The 14,781-nt window shown below is 48.6% G+C and overlaps 1 protein-coding gene across 2 annotated transcripts in view; it reads left to right on the forward strand.

Moving 5' to 3' along the window:
- The first annotated feature begins 457 nt into the window (after nt 1–457).
- TTLL9 (tubulin tyrosine ligase like 9) overlaps nt 458–14,781 on the forward strand; it is a 35,544-nt gene continuing 21,220 nt past the window's right edge. Inside the window, exons 1-5 of one of the 2 annotated variants that reach the window (XM_039237674.1) lie at nt 458–499; nt 1,957–2,000; nt 9,313–9,405; nt 10,788–10,899; nt 11,876–12,061. In XM_039237674.1, coding sequence (XP_039093605.1) covers nt 485–499; nt 1,957–2,000; nt 9,313–9,405; nt 10,788–10,899; nt 11,876–12,061 — 450 coding nt within the window. In that variant the 5' untranslated portion in view covers nt 458–484. Of the gene's footprint in view, nt 500–699; nt 743–1,956; nt 2,001–9,312; nt 9,406–10,787; nt 10,900–11,875; nt 12,062–14,781 lie in introns of those variants that run through there. The other variant, XM_039237675.1, reaches the window with a different exon arrangement.

Genomic DNA, 14,781 nt, shown 5'->3' on the forward strand with positions numbered 1-14,781 from the left:
GGCATCGAGATGCTGCCCAAGAATTAGAGAGAGTGGCTGAGAAATAGAAGTGTCTGGCCACGTTACCAACTGACCAACTGACAAGGTATCTCAGTGAGGCACCGAGTAAAGAAACAGGACCGTTGCATTTACCAAAGACTGGCAACTTTTCAGCCTCGGTGCTCTTAGGTCAAGCGAAACGTAGCTGGAGGAGGAGCAGTAAGTGCCCGCGGAGGAAACCCCGTCTCTGGCCGGGCGCGCCCCCGGGTCGCCGAGGGGAGGGGCTGGGAGAGAAGGGCCCAGCGAGTAGGAGGGTCTGGGCCTCGGGGGCGCGCTAGAACTTTCCGCGGCTCGGGTGAGGCGCGCCAATCGCGCGGAGAGGAGGCTCCTTGGCTCATCCAATGAGAGCGGCGGATCCGGGCGCCCTCAGTCGCCTTGGCAACGGGACGCCGGGGCTCGCGCGCGGCGCGGTAGCAGTTTGGATCTGGCCCTATGGAATCGTGTTATGTCGCGCCCGAAGGTAGGAGTCCCACGCGATCCAGATGCTTTCAACGTCCTTAGAGAGAGGGAGGGAGGCCGCGGAGGGATTCAGACTCGGGGGGGAGGGTTCCCCGCGGAGGGATTCCGGACAAGTGGGAGGAAAAGGAATTCAGAGAAAAGACTTCAAACCCTGGCTTGGCCTCGCGCCGCCGCCTGAGGTGCTGCGCGAGTCCCCAGCCGGCCTTGCTGGCGGGAAAGCTACGAAAATCTGGGATTCTAAACGGTACTCAGCGATTTCGGGGACCCTGGGGGAACCTCAGAGCCTGGAAAAGCTCTTATATATCTACTCATTCCACCCCGTTTGCCTACGCATCCATCCATTCGGAATGCATTCATCCCCAAATGCTAATCAATGACTTCTCTAAACTGAGCCCACTGCTGCCGATGTGAATCAGACAAGTCCCTGCCCTCTTAAGAGTGCACAGGCCAACGCCTCCCCTCCCACTTTAAAGTGGGGAAAATGCGGGCCAAAGAAGGGAAATGAATTACTCTAGAATCCAACCCTCTCTCCACCAGCCTGCTTCTTATCCCGTGTTCTCTCATGCATGGCACCCCAGTTTCTTTAATTCTATCTCAAAACAAAAAATGAGTAATTACATTGGGCTCACTCAAATAATCCAGGATAATCTCTTTGTTTTAAAGTCAGTTGATTATGTCTGCAATTTTAATTTCCATGGATGGGAAACATAACGCAGGCCATCACCTTGTGAGACCCTGGCAGAGGGTCCAGCTAAGCCACTCCTGGCCAGCGGAAACCACAAGATAAATTTGTACTGTTTTAAGCCACTAAATTTGTGGTAATTTGTGAAATTTGTTGTACAGTAATAGAAAACTAATGCAGAGAACAGGTCTGTCCAAACTTTGGGGGTCACCCTGCACAAGACCAGTTCTAATTTCTTTTTTCATACCTGCCATTAGGGATCAGTGTTACCAGGACTGAAGGCCAAACTCTTTTAGACACGGTAGAAGCAAAATAATACCCACTCTTCTTTGAGAATTTGAGAGGCCCATTTTGGATGGAAGAAATTAACTTTGCTCTGAGCCTTTGACCCAGCCCCCTCCCTCCTGGATCCTGGATCTAACTGAATATTCACGTTTCAGCTCCTTCTCACAGAGCGTGCTGAGCTCAGCCCTTAAAACTCAGCCCTCAAAACTGGGGTTGGACCTTTGGAGCACTGATAACTAGGTGTTCCATCATAGGCCTGTGGAAGAGTCCTATGAGGTGGGCCCTTGGGTACTTGGGGATTTATCCCAAGGACCAAGTTGCTGGCCGCGTACCTACCAACGTGAACTTGGCCAGGCTGGTCCTTCACATCTCAGGATCTGGGCAGTGTTATGTCTGATGGTTTCAGCATTTTCAGATCCGCGGTAAGTTGAGCTGAGAAAGCAGAGTGGGTGTGCAGAACTGGTTACATCACTTTCCTTTTTTCATTACAGAATCAAAATTACAAGGGCCATGGATTGTCAAAGGGAAAAGAGAGGTGAGTGGCCCCATGCAATCCGATAAATGCAGAACGAAATTCTGTCTTCCCTTCCTCCCTTCCTCCCTCCCTTCCTTCTTTCCCTTTTGTCCATCTCCCCGCTCCCCTTCTTTACTTCAATAATGACAATGATAATAATAACAATCACCGAGAACTTACCATGTGCCAGGCTAGTTGTTTTACCCGTATTATCTCTTTGAGTCTTTACCATGATCCTTTGAAGTAGATACTGCTATTGTGTCCATTTTACAGATGGGGAAACTGAAGCTCAGGGAGGCTAAGTAGGTAACTTGCTAAAGCCTGTAGGATCAGTCAGTGACAAGACTTATTGGGCTCCAGGGCCTGTCTTGTATCTCCCTATGCCCTCCTGCCTCCTTCAACAACCGTGTGATGACTTGATAGCTCCAATGTCAACTCTGCCCCAACCCTCTGCCTCCCTCTGCGGCAATAACCGGGACGCAGAACTCAGCACCTCATTGCACTCTTGCCCAAAGCAGGAGGGAGAGGTGTTGACTTCACTGGCGTTTTTTGTAAGGAGGTAGAGGTTACATCGCACATGCTGCGGCACATATTCTAGATGCTTCTATTCTGTTTCATTAGGTATTTCTGTCCTTTCTAAAGTCACTTCTGGCCACACCACCACTGGGAAGGGCATGCGTGGTCTCTGTCCCATCTCTCGTGCAGTGCCCATCTTCTTTGCCTTCTTTCTCTATGTACTGAGAGAAGTTTGGCACCAATTTCGAATCTCTTACTCTCTTCCACAGAGCTCTCGTCCAGGTAATGACCCTCAACTTACACCCTCACTTCCACCCCAGCCAAGAAAGGGCACTTCAGTTAACAGGGTCTGTTTTACTAGGGCAGACACCAATTAGAAATGTGTTTAGCTACAAGTAACAGGAAACGTAACTAATAGTAGCTTTAAACGATTGTATTTGCTTTCCTCATATGACGAAGAGCCAAGAAGGCGAGTGCAGGGTTTCCACACTGCCAGAGCTAGCGTCTCTGTGGTTGCCTTGACCTTTCCTCTTTGGACACAAAGTGGCTGCCACAGCTCAGGGCTTCATGTCACGATCAAGATGGGTAGAAGTGGGGAGGGAAGCCTCAAGCGTCTTTCTTTCTTTTATTTCTTTTATCTCTTTATTTTATTTTTAAAGTTTGTTTTTGAGAGAGAGCGCGACAGCGTGAGCAGCATGGCGGGGGGGGGGGGGAGAGCAGAGAGAGAGAGAGAGAGAGAAAGAGAAGAAGAGAGAGAATACCAAGCAGACTCCATGCTGCCAGCACAGGGCCCGATGTGGGACTCGGACTCATGAAACTGTGAGTTCATGACCAGAGCCGAAACCAAGAGTGGGTTGCTTAACCAACAGAGCCACCTAGGCACCCCATCTTTCTTTATTTTAATCAGAAGAACCAGTGCGTTCCAGGAACCCACCCTCCTTAGCCATCTTATGTTTGTTTTTTTTTTTAAGTTTTTAAAAATGTTTTATTTATTTATTTCTGAGAGAGAGAGAGAGACAGAGAGACAGAGTGAGCAAGGGAGGGTCAGAGAGAGGGAGACACAGAATCTGAAACAGGCTCCAGGCTCTGAGCTGGCTGTCAGCACAGACCCCGAGGCGGGGCTCAAACCCATGAACCGTGAGATCATGACCTGAGCCGAAGTTGGTCGTTTCACCGACTGAGCCACCCAGGCGCCCCGACCATCTTATGTTTTTATCTTACTGACCAGAACCGTGTCTCATGGACACCCCTAGCTGTGTCAGTGGTTAGGAATATAAGTTACATAAGTGACGTTATCATATTATTCTGCACTCTGCTTTTGTCACAAAAAATTCTATTTTCAGCATTTATCCACATTGGTGCCTGTAGCTCTGGATGCATTTTAATCACTGTATGTGTTCCATTGTACACTCAAGTTATTTATCTGCTTCCTGTTGAGAGGCCTTCAGGCTGTGCCTTAGAATTGGTTTCCTCCGGAAGCACACCCTGAGTCAAGGGTGTGAGAGCAAGTAGTTTATTTGGAAGGTTGGAAGGCGATGTCAGTACACATTAATTAGCAGGGCAGTGGGGATGTGAGCAGCCGAGGGAAGGAAACCAAAGAAGGGGGATTACAGACAGGTTATTGCGGTGGGGCTCAGTCCCACTGCAGATTCCTAGGAGATAGTACAGAGCAGAGCACTCCAGACCCGTCCCCACTGAGCGATGAGGAGCTGGAGGATTTATCCATGAACTCCAGTCGCCATTAGTTGTGTGCTGGTGTGGGAAGGGCACTTCGGACCTGCTTCAAGCGCTGGTTGAGCAGAGTGCATGCACAGGAATGGAGAATGCCCAAGGGACAAGGGTGGGCCACCAACTGTGTGCTGCAGGTTATATCCATAAAAAATAGTAATAATTAGGGGCACCTGGGTGGCTCAGTCGGTTAAGCCTCCGACTTCGGCTCAGGTCATGATCTCACGGTTGGTGGTTTGAGCCCCGCGTTGGGCTCTGTGCAGACAGCTCAGAGCCTGGAGCCTGCTTTGGATTCTGTGTTTCCCTCTCTCTCTGACCCGCTTCCACTCACGTTCTGTCTCTCTCTGTCTCTCAAAAATAAATAATCATTAAAAAAATTTTTTTTAAATAGTACTAATTACAACTGAGCATCCTTGTACATAGAATGCCCAGTGCATAGGTGCATAGGTGGGGTATCTATCTAGGGCATAGAGCTAGAATGGAATTGCTGGCCAGAGAGTGTGTGCAAATTCAGTTTCACTAAACACTGCCGTGTGGTTCTCCCAGTACCTTCTACCACTACGGGAAGAGTTTCCATTTTGGCACATTGTTGCCAAATTTGGACTTTTAGATTTTTGCCCTTCGAACACGGATGAATAGTAACTGACAGTTTTAGTATGCCAGGTTGCTCTCTAAAGATTTATCCGATTTCTAGTTCCATCAGCATTATAAGATAATTGTCATATCTCCACATTCTTGTGAACACTTGGTATTTGTCTGATTTTAAACATTCTCCCCGATCTGATGGATATTGAAATTGTATCTCTGCATTGTTTTGGATTAATTTTTAAAATACTCCTTAGTTTACTACTTTATAGCAGGGGTTCTTAAAATTTGAGCTCAGGATCTCTTTACTACTTAAAAATTATTGTGGACTCTTGTAAATTTTTGTTTGTGTGCTTATACTTATCAGTAGTTACCATAAATATTTAGAAAATTAGAAATTTAAAAATTCTTATTAATTCATTTATAAAGCAGTAATGTGCTCATTACCTGGTAGCGTAAATGATGTATATTTATGAACTATAACTGTACTCTCCCTCCTCCAAATTTACTTTGATGAGTAGTAAATGTTTTCACATTTTTGTGTATTTCTTTAATGTCTGGCTTAATAAAAAACATTTGGCTTCCCAAACCTTCTGGATCCAATCTGTTGTGATATGTTGTTTTGGTTGAAGAATAGGAAGAAAATCCAGCCTCGCAAAGACATGTAGTTGGAAAAGGAAGGACTTTGTGTATCTCTGAAAAAGACTTGGGGACCCTGAGGACTGCTTGGACCACCCATCAAGAACTGCTGTTTTAGGGAATTACAATATGCATTCTTAACTCGTCACTCACTGCCTACTGTGAATCAGTATTATACCACTTCCTGCACAGTGTTAGAACCCTAGAACAGCATGCTCTGTTTACTCCCCTCTGGTCCTTTGTGCTGTTATTTTCGTTATGTATTGGAAAAAAATTTTTTTTAATGTTTATTTACTTCTGAGAGAGAGAGAGAGAGAGCAGAGGAGGGGCAGAGAGAGAGGGAGACACAGAATCCGAAACAGGCTCCAGGCTCTGAGCTGTCAGCACAGAGCCCGACGCAGGGCTCAAACCCAGAAACCGTGAGATCATGACCTGAGCCGAAGTCGGACGCTCAACCGACTGAGTCACCCAGGCGCCCAGACATTTTTGTCATGTATTTAAACACTAAAGAAGGTGCTTCAGGAGCACCTGGGTGGCTCAGTCGGTTGAGCATCTGATTTCGGCTCAGGTCATGGTCTCACAGTTCGTGGGTTCGAGCCCCTCATTGGGCTCTGTGCTGACAGCTCAGAGCCTGGAGCCTGTTTTGGATTCTGTATCTCCCTCTCTCTCTGGCCCTCCCCTACTCTCTCTCTTTCTCAGAAATAAATAAAACATTAAAAAAAAAAGAAAGTGCTTCAGGGTCAAGGAAAATTAATCTTTTAGAGATTCAGACACAAAAATGGATACGTGTGTAGAAAGAGAGAAAGATTGATTGATTTTCCAGATGATGTAAAAATGTTGGGGTTCAGGAACGAACGGTCAAGAAAGAATTGTCGAGACATCTTTGGTGCAAAAAGGCGGTCTTATTAAGCCACGCAGATAGGATCCGTGGGCAGAAAGAGCTGCACTGTGGGCACCTGAGTGACTCAGTCAGTTAAGCACCTGACTTTGACTCAGATCATGATCTCATGGTTTGTGGATTCGAGCCCCACATTGGGCTCTATGCTGACAGCTTGGAGCAGGGAGCCTGCTCTCTCCCTCTCTCTTTGCCCCTTCCTCGCTTTCACTCTGTCTCTGTCTCTCTTTCTCTCTCTCTCAAATATAAACAAAAATTAAAAATTAAAAAAAAAAAAAGGAAAGAGCTGCACTGGGGTTGTGAGGAGTGGCCAGGGCCGGGGTTTGGGATAGTGTAAGTCTCTAAGGAATTTGGAAGCACGTTTCCAGAATCTCAAGTGGCTAGCTGTTGCTAGGATAAGGTCATTTACTACAGTCTAGTAAAACTTTAGTCATGAGACTCTTCAAATGGATATCAGTGGGCCTTGTGTTTGGCGGATGATGGCTAACACAGAGATAAAGGAAATTTCCAAAGGGATTTTTTTCTTACAGGATCCTAGAGTTCAGGCTAATGTCAGGCGAAGGTTGCCTTTGACATCTAGCAAAGTATGAACATGAGGCAGTTGAGTTTCTGGAGGAAGGTCACTCTGTCTCAAGGACTTGTCAATGTGCTATAAGTTGTAAAGAAATTTCATTTGTTTCCCTTTTGCCTTTGTTCTCCACATCACAGAGGCTGGAAGCCTTTTCCTCTGACCACACTTAGGGCTGGGGACTGATCATTCAAGTCCTCCTAAAGCCGAGTGGAACATGGGTCGGGCTGAAGCTTTAATTACAGTGTGTTTGCTCCAGGCCCAATCTCCTATACGGCCATTTTGAGCCTTTGCTCTGGGAAGGGGTTCAGTGTTTGTTTGTGTTTTTTTGGTTCGTTTTTGGATTCAGTCTGGCAGGCACCACATCATTGTGCAGGACTATGGGTTTTCTCTCTGCTTTACTATGTTCTCTACTGCTTCTTTCTTAAACAAATTTGCCGCAATGTTGTTTTGGTGTGGTTTGGTTTGCTTTGGTTTTGGAATGGGAATCTTCCAGATTTTGACTTGTTTGACCACCCTCCATAGTGTCTAAGCACAACTGCTTTCTCCTGGTGACTTCTTCTTCATGCTGGCTCATTCCGCCTCTTGGCGGTACTCAGACGGCCCCCAGACCTAGACACTGCTGCACCTCTCTGCTCCCCCACAAAGGGCTTCTTTCTCTCTAGAATCGGTTCAAGCTTTCTTTTGTCCATTGCCCCCCGCCTGCTCTGTAGTCAAGTGTGACATTAATTTTGTACATTTTTTCCCTCCTTGCTACTGTAGGACTGAGAGCCTTTCACATCCTTTTCTATTACAACCTGAGTATTTTAATTTGCATTTACTTGATTGTTGGGAAGGTTGAGTATCTTTTCTCGCACTTACTGGGAAGTTTCCCCTGCTTTGAATGGCCTGTTCGATCCTTTAGGCATTTTGTCTTTTTCTAAATGATTTGTAGAAGTTCTTTATGTACTGGGTCCAAATGTCTTACAGATCGTAAGCATTGCAAATGTTTTATCTTCATCTATAGCCAGTCCTTTAACTTTGTTTGTGGTATATTTTGTTACAGAGTTCTGTTGCATATACAGAAAAGCGCATACATCGTAAGTTTACAGCTCAGTGAATTTTCATTAACTTGATACACCCGCAGAAACGCCACTCATGTTCTCTTTCAATCATTTCCCTCACAAAGCTAGCCATTATCCAGACTTCTAATGATGTATTAAATTTTTTAAAAATTAAATATTTACTTTGAGGTAATTGTAGATTTATAAGAAGTTATAAGAAATAATGCAGTGAGGAGCGCCTAGCTGGCTCAGTTGGTAGAGCACACGACTCTTGATGTCAGGGTCCTGAGTTCAGCCCCCATATTGGGTGCAGAGCCTACTTTAAAAAACTGTATAAGAAATAATATAGTGGGGCGCCTGGGTGGCTCAGTCGGTTAAGCGTCCGACTTTGGCTCAGGTCATGATCTCATGGTTCGTGGGTTTGAGTCCTGTGTTGGGCTCTGTGCTGACAGCTAGCTCAGAGCCTGGAGCCTGTTTCGGATTCTGTGTCTCCCTCTCTCTCTGACCCTCCCCTGTTCACACTGTCTCTCTCTCTCAGAAATAAATTTTTTAAAACATTTAAAAAAAAAGAAATAATATAGTGAGTCACCACGTGCCCTGCATTTGATTTTCTCCAATGGTAAACAGAGGGTACAACCCCCATGCAGTATCACAACCAGGATACTGACATCCATATAGTCAAGGTAAGGAAAGTTCCCATCACCACAGATCCCCAGTCTGACCCTTTTATAGCCACAGCCACTTCCTCCTTCTCCCTTGGCCTTCTTCCTCAATACCACCTCCACCCTGTCCTTGACTCCAAGCAATTGCTAATGTGTTCTCCATTTTAATAACTTTGTCATTTCAAAAAGTTATATAGGGGCGCCTGGGTGGCTCAGTCAGTTAAGCGCACGACTCTTGATTTTGGCTCAGGTCATGATCTCACAGTTCATGGGCTGGAACCCTGCGTCCGGCTCTGCGCTGACAATGAGGAGCCTGCTTGGGATTCTCTCTCTCCCTCTCTCTCTTCCCCTCCCCCACTTGCATGTGCATCCATGCTCTCTCTCTCTCTCAAAAAAAAAAAAGTTATATAAATGGAATCGTACAGTATATAATAACATCTTAGGATTGGCCTTTCTCACTCAGCATAATTCCCCAGAGATGCATCCAGGTTGAATGTACATATATTTCACTCCTTTTTATTGCTGCCTAAGTCAGTATTCCATGGTATGGATGGACCACTATTTGTTTAACCATTCACCTGTTGAAGGACATCTGGGTTGTTGCCAGATTGGGGCTATTCTGGATAAAGCTACCATGAACATCCACGCCCAGGTTTTGTGTGGTCCTGAGCAAGCGTTCTGTTGCCTTGTCTTGCAGAGAGCAGAGAGCATCCATCCGATTCAAGGCCACACTCATGAGTACTCTCATGGACGTCCTTCGCCACCGGCCGGGATGGGTGGAAGTAAAGGAGTAAGATGCCTCCCCACCCCCTGCCAATCCCGGCTCTCCTTCTCTTTGACTCACTGGTCCTTGTCTCCCTCTGTCCTCTCCCAGTCCCTGTGGGTAGCTGCTGGGACTTGTCCCAATTTGGCTGTGACATGGACCAATATTTATTTAGCGCCCAGAATGTATCAGGCACATTACAGACGCCATCTCTGTCTTGTTTAAGTCTTAGAACCATCCAGCAAGATATGATTATGATCAGAGGTATCAAGCCAGTTGTTGAAGGTCACACAGCACATACGTGTCAGAGTGGGATTCACTCCCAGTTCCATTGCACTATTCCATAGCCAGTGTCCTGGAGCCTTCTGGAGAATCCAGGATACAGCCATCACAGACTAGCTGGCTTGAAATCTTCCAGGGATGCCAGGTCCAGGTCAAGGGCTGCTCTTCCCTGGCCACTTACTAATCTTGTGACTTTGAACAAGCTACTTGACTTGTTCTTGTTACTTGTTACAAGTTACTTGATAAGCCTGTGTCGCTTCCTCTACGCTGGACCCTGAGGATGCTGAGATGAACAATGCCTGGCACATAGTAGGTGCTCATGTTAGTGAGGGCTAAGGTTTGGCTGTGTGTAACAGAGACCCAGAGCAAAAGAGGCTTTGACGGACTAGAAGTTTCTTTATCTCTCCCACTAAAGTCCCAGTGTAGGAAGTTCAGAGATGGTATAGAAAGTTGGGTCCCTCTGCTTCCGTGTTTCCATTCTGCTATCCCTTGAATGAAGCCTTTCTCCTCATGGTCTAAGGTGAAGCTTCAGCCCTACGTCCACAGGGCAAGCAGCAGTAGGTAGGAAGGAGACAAGAAGGTACACGTCCTGCTATTGAAGGACACAGCCCGGAAGCCAGACTTAGCCTGGCTGCAGGAGAATCTGGGATATGTAGTTTTCATTTTGGAAAATGTGGATTACATTTTCCCAGGTAAACGTGGGGAATTCTATTACTGTAGAGAAAGCCAGGGTGGCTGCCCTGAACTGGTGCTCAATAAATACTGTTGCATAACAATAGCTAAGCCCTTTAGACACTCTTTATTAGCAGTTTACACGCATGACCTCTGAATCGTCTGGCAAGCCTTCTGGGAGGTGCTATTATCATACCCATTTACCGGGCAACGGGACACCTGGACAGAGAAGAGTAGAACATGCCATGTTTGGGGTCACTTGGCTTGTCAGGGCTTGGACTGCACCTAGTCAGTGTGCACAGTCTCAGACTCATCTCCACCCTAGCAAACCATGGCCACTCCCTCAAGGCTCCTCATGAACACGCTGCTTGCCCCTCAGCTGCACCTCCGTGGGCCCCAGGCCCTCAGCAGTGCTGAGGGCCTTACCTTGTGACCTTTGTCCCACCGACCCCCAGTGAAGGGGACTGGGATTTCTACTGGTGTGACGTCAGCTGGCTCCGGGAGAACTTTGACCACATCTACATGGAGGAACACGTGCGAATCAGTCACTTCCGAAACCACTACGAGGTGAGCTGGGTGGGTCAGTGGGGGGGGTGGAGGGGGGAGGGGAGAAGGGGAGAAAGGGAGACTGAGTCTGTCAGTTCGTGTCATCGGTCGAGGCAGGGAGTGCAAGGACCAGAATGGAAAAGCATAAGGGGATTCAGGGTACATGCCAGGTGGGGAACATGTGCATGAGATACATGATGGGTTAAAGAATGTGAGAGGGTAAGGATCTAACCCCTGAGCAACAGGCTATTTTGGGGCAGGGACTGAGGTCACCGGCTGGTTGGCATTTCAACACTACAGATGTGAGGGGCAGCCTGGCTTGTGGGGGAAAGGGCCGAGGGAAGAGGATGCTTGGGCAATCCGGTGATTTCAGGGAAGAGACACGTTGAGCAGTCGGGAGTCTGGAGCTGGGAGGGAGGTCCCAGAAGAATCAGATCACAAAGATGGGACTGGAGGAGCCAACGAGGCAGAGATTTGAAAAGGTTAGTGTAGCTTAGAAATTAGGAACGTGGGGGCGCCTGGGTGGCTCAGTCAGTTAAGCGTCCGACTTTGGCTCAGGTCATGATCTCGTGGTTTGTGGAGTTTGAGCCTTGCGTCAGGCTCAGAGCCTGGAGCCTGCTTGGGATTCTGTGTCTCCGCCTCTCTCTGCCTCTCTCGTGCTCGTGCTCTGTCTCTCTCTGTCTCTCAATAATAAAAATAATTAAGAAAAAAAGTTAGGAACGTGAACTTTGGAGTCTGACAGGCTTGGGTCACAAAACTTCCGTTCGCTGGGTAGCTCTGGGCAATTGCCTTCGCCTTTCTGAGCCTCGCTTTTCTTGCCTGTAAAGTGGGGACAGTTATAGAATAGCAGGCTCTCAAACTTACTCTTACTGTTATTGCTCCTTCGTGGGCCAGAGAATGGAGGCTGTGGGAGGCAGTGGCGATGGTTGGGGTTGGGAGGTGGAGCCGGGCAGGGGGCACGAGCCTGAACAGCCTGTCCGCCCGTCCCGCTGCCCAGCTGACCCGCAAAAACTACATGGTGAAGAACCTGAAGCGGTTCCGGAAGCAGCTGGAGCGCGAGGCAGGGAAGCTGGAGGCAGCCAAGTGCGACTTCTTCCCCAAAACCTTTGAGATGCCGTGTGAGTACCACCTGTTCGTGGAGGAATTCCGCAGAAACCCGGGGATCACCTGGATCATGAAGCCTGTGAGTGCCCAGTGCCCGGTGCTGGGACCAGGGGGGAGGGTCAGGGGCAGGGAGGGCTTCCAGGCTCCAGAACAGAGCGGGGGTCCTTCACGGCACATCTCAGGTCAGAACGCTGCCTGGGATCTCAGCCTTAGATGCACCATCTGCCTCCCCCAAAGAGCTGACTTTGTCTCCTCTTTGCAGTGTTTGGACCCAGCAGCTATGACTGCTAGCACACAGTAGGTGCTCAATACGTGTTCACTAGATGGAAAAGTGATCCTCAGACAAGAAGGCAGGGAATCCAGAGCCTGCTGGAGCTCAGATCCCCACCCCTCTTCCTAAGAGAAAATGGTGGCAGTCAGGCCATGCCAAGCACTTTGCTTGCATGGCCTGATTCTCCGGATGGTCATTGGGATGAGATATTTCCTCGTTTTATTTTATTTCATTTTTAAATGTGTATTCATTTTGAGAGAAAGAGAGCGTGTGTGCACTTGCGTGAGAGCAGAGGGTGGGGAGAGGCATAGAGAGAGAGAGAGAGGGAGAAAGGGAAAGACTCTGAAGCAGGATTCTTGTGGGGCTCGATCTCACAAACCATGAGATCATGACCTGAGCTGAAATCAAGAGATAGATGCTTAACCAACTGAGCCACCCAGGCACCCCAATATTACCTCAGTTTAAAGATGAGGGGACTGAGACCCATTTATTCAAGCACACGTGCCAGGCATAGAACTAGGCGCTAGGGACACAGCTGTCAGCAAATCGGAAGTGGGTCTCTATCTTCCTGAGTGCAGATAATACAGAAGACACGTGTGTGAGTACAGTTGTGCTAAGTGACACTAGACAGCAAACAGTAGGAGGCTCCCCACTGTGCCAGGCTTTTCTGAAGAGAGATTGGGCTCCAAGGCCAAACCACTTAGTTCAAATACTGCCTGTACCTCTTCCTTGCTGTGTGACCTCAGACAGGTTGCTAAACTTCTCTGTGCCCTGGTTTTCCCATCTGCAAAGTGAGACTGTAGTACCTGTCACATAACGTTGTCGTGTGGTTGAGTTGAGGCAGGTAGAGCACACATTGAGCACTCCATAAATGATAGCTGCCATTGTTATTATTATTAAAAGAATTAGTATTGGCCTTGGCCTGAAGGGTGCAGGGGAGTCAGCCTGCTGAAGGGCAGAGGTAGGGAAGAGCATTCTGGGATGCACAAAGGCCTTGCACCCAGAGGTAGCCAGCCCTTCGGGGATCAAGAAACTAAGTGGAGGGTAAGTGTGGCAGGCCACCTACCAGCCCTTCGATTCTTCCTCGTGCCAGGGCTGATTTCTCACCACAGAGCCACCATAGCCTTGAATGGCATCATCAGGGCCCCCTAATATTTTCTGGGTTGGGAATGTGCCAGGCCCCGGGAAGGGAGCTGGAGGGAGGAGGAGGGGGGCAGCCCTTGCTTGTACAGCTGGGGACTGGGCCTGGGGTTGGCCGATACACATGTAGCCAGGAGCACAGCTGCTTGGAGGGGGATTCAACGTGCCAGACAGATACAAACTCCGGATGCTCCCCCCTGGGTCCCAGCCAGCATGTATGTACCCGGCCTGCTGCTCCTGTCCCCGTGAGGCCTGTGGGGAGAGGCCTGCGTCCCCTTCTCTGCAGCCAAGAGGGACGAGGGACTGGTTAGGCAGCTGAGGCTCCAAAGCTCAGGGCGGTTCCAGCTCCCAGCATTAGCTTCTCAGACAAATGGTAATTTGTGCTAATTGGGAAGAGCAATTGCATATTAAGTTGATTCCTTTCCCAGCCCGCAGCCTTTGTTAGAGGCAGACACAAGACAGCTGTAATTAAGAGGAGGCATCGTGGCTGTGTGTGTGTGTGTGTGTGTGTGTGTGTGTGTGTGTGTGTGTGTTTGCTCCTGAACAGCTACGCCACCCTGTCTGCAGTGTGGGGAGCAGAGAGTGGGTGCTCTGGGCTCTGACTCTGTACCCGCCCCTTACAAGCCACCTGACCCCGAACAGGCTCCCCAACCCCTCGAAGTCTGCGTCCTCATCCGTGAGGTGGAATTAATGAGTGCACGTACCTGACGGGGTTGTGGGAGAATCTCATGTGGTCATACATGTCACACACGTGAGGTATGCAAGTTACGTAAAGGGTTTGGCATTTAGGCGCCCAGTCGCTGACCACTTTTACGGGTATTCCCAAGAGTCCGGGCAACGCCTCTTCCCCTGCCCCTGGAAAGCACGCGGTCGGTGCTCCCCAAACCCAGAGGCACCCACAATCTGGTTAAAGGCAGAGACTGACTCAGCAGGTCTGGGGCGGGCCTGAGAGTCTGCCTGGCTAACCAGCCCCCAGGTCAGGCCCTTGCTGCTGGTCCCCGGACCACACTTTGAGGAGTGAGACCGTACCAGAGTACTGTTCAAACCTGAGAGTGCGTCAGAATTTTCTGGAGAGCTTATTAAAGCCCCCTTGTCCCTCCCCCAGTGTCTGATTCACTAGGCCTGGTATAAGGCCAAAGATTTCGCATTTCTAACCATTTCCCAGGTAGAGCAGCCAGGGCTCTCCAGAGCCGCAGAACCACGAACCCCCGGGATAGAGTGTTAGTCCTGGGATCCTGTTGTTTGGAATCCTTCGGGGTGGGGAAAATGAAAAAAAAGAACATTACTTTAAATTCAGAAAATAGAAAAAAATTCCCAAATCCCTCCACTCTTCCCACAAGGCCTGTCTCCGGGAGCCAGTTTGTCCCCGTGCGCCCACACACAGGAGT

The sequence above is a fragment of the Hyaena hyaena genome, unplaced genomic scaffold (assembly GCF_003009895.1).
Source record: "Hyaena hyaena isolate Hyena2069 unplaced genomic scaffold, ASM300989v1 scaffold_131, whole genome shotgun sequence".
In the NCBI taxonomy this organism is placed as follows: Eukaryota; Metazoa; Chordata; class Mammalia; order Carnivora; family Hyaenidae; genus Hyaena; species Hyaena hyaena.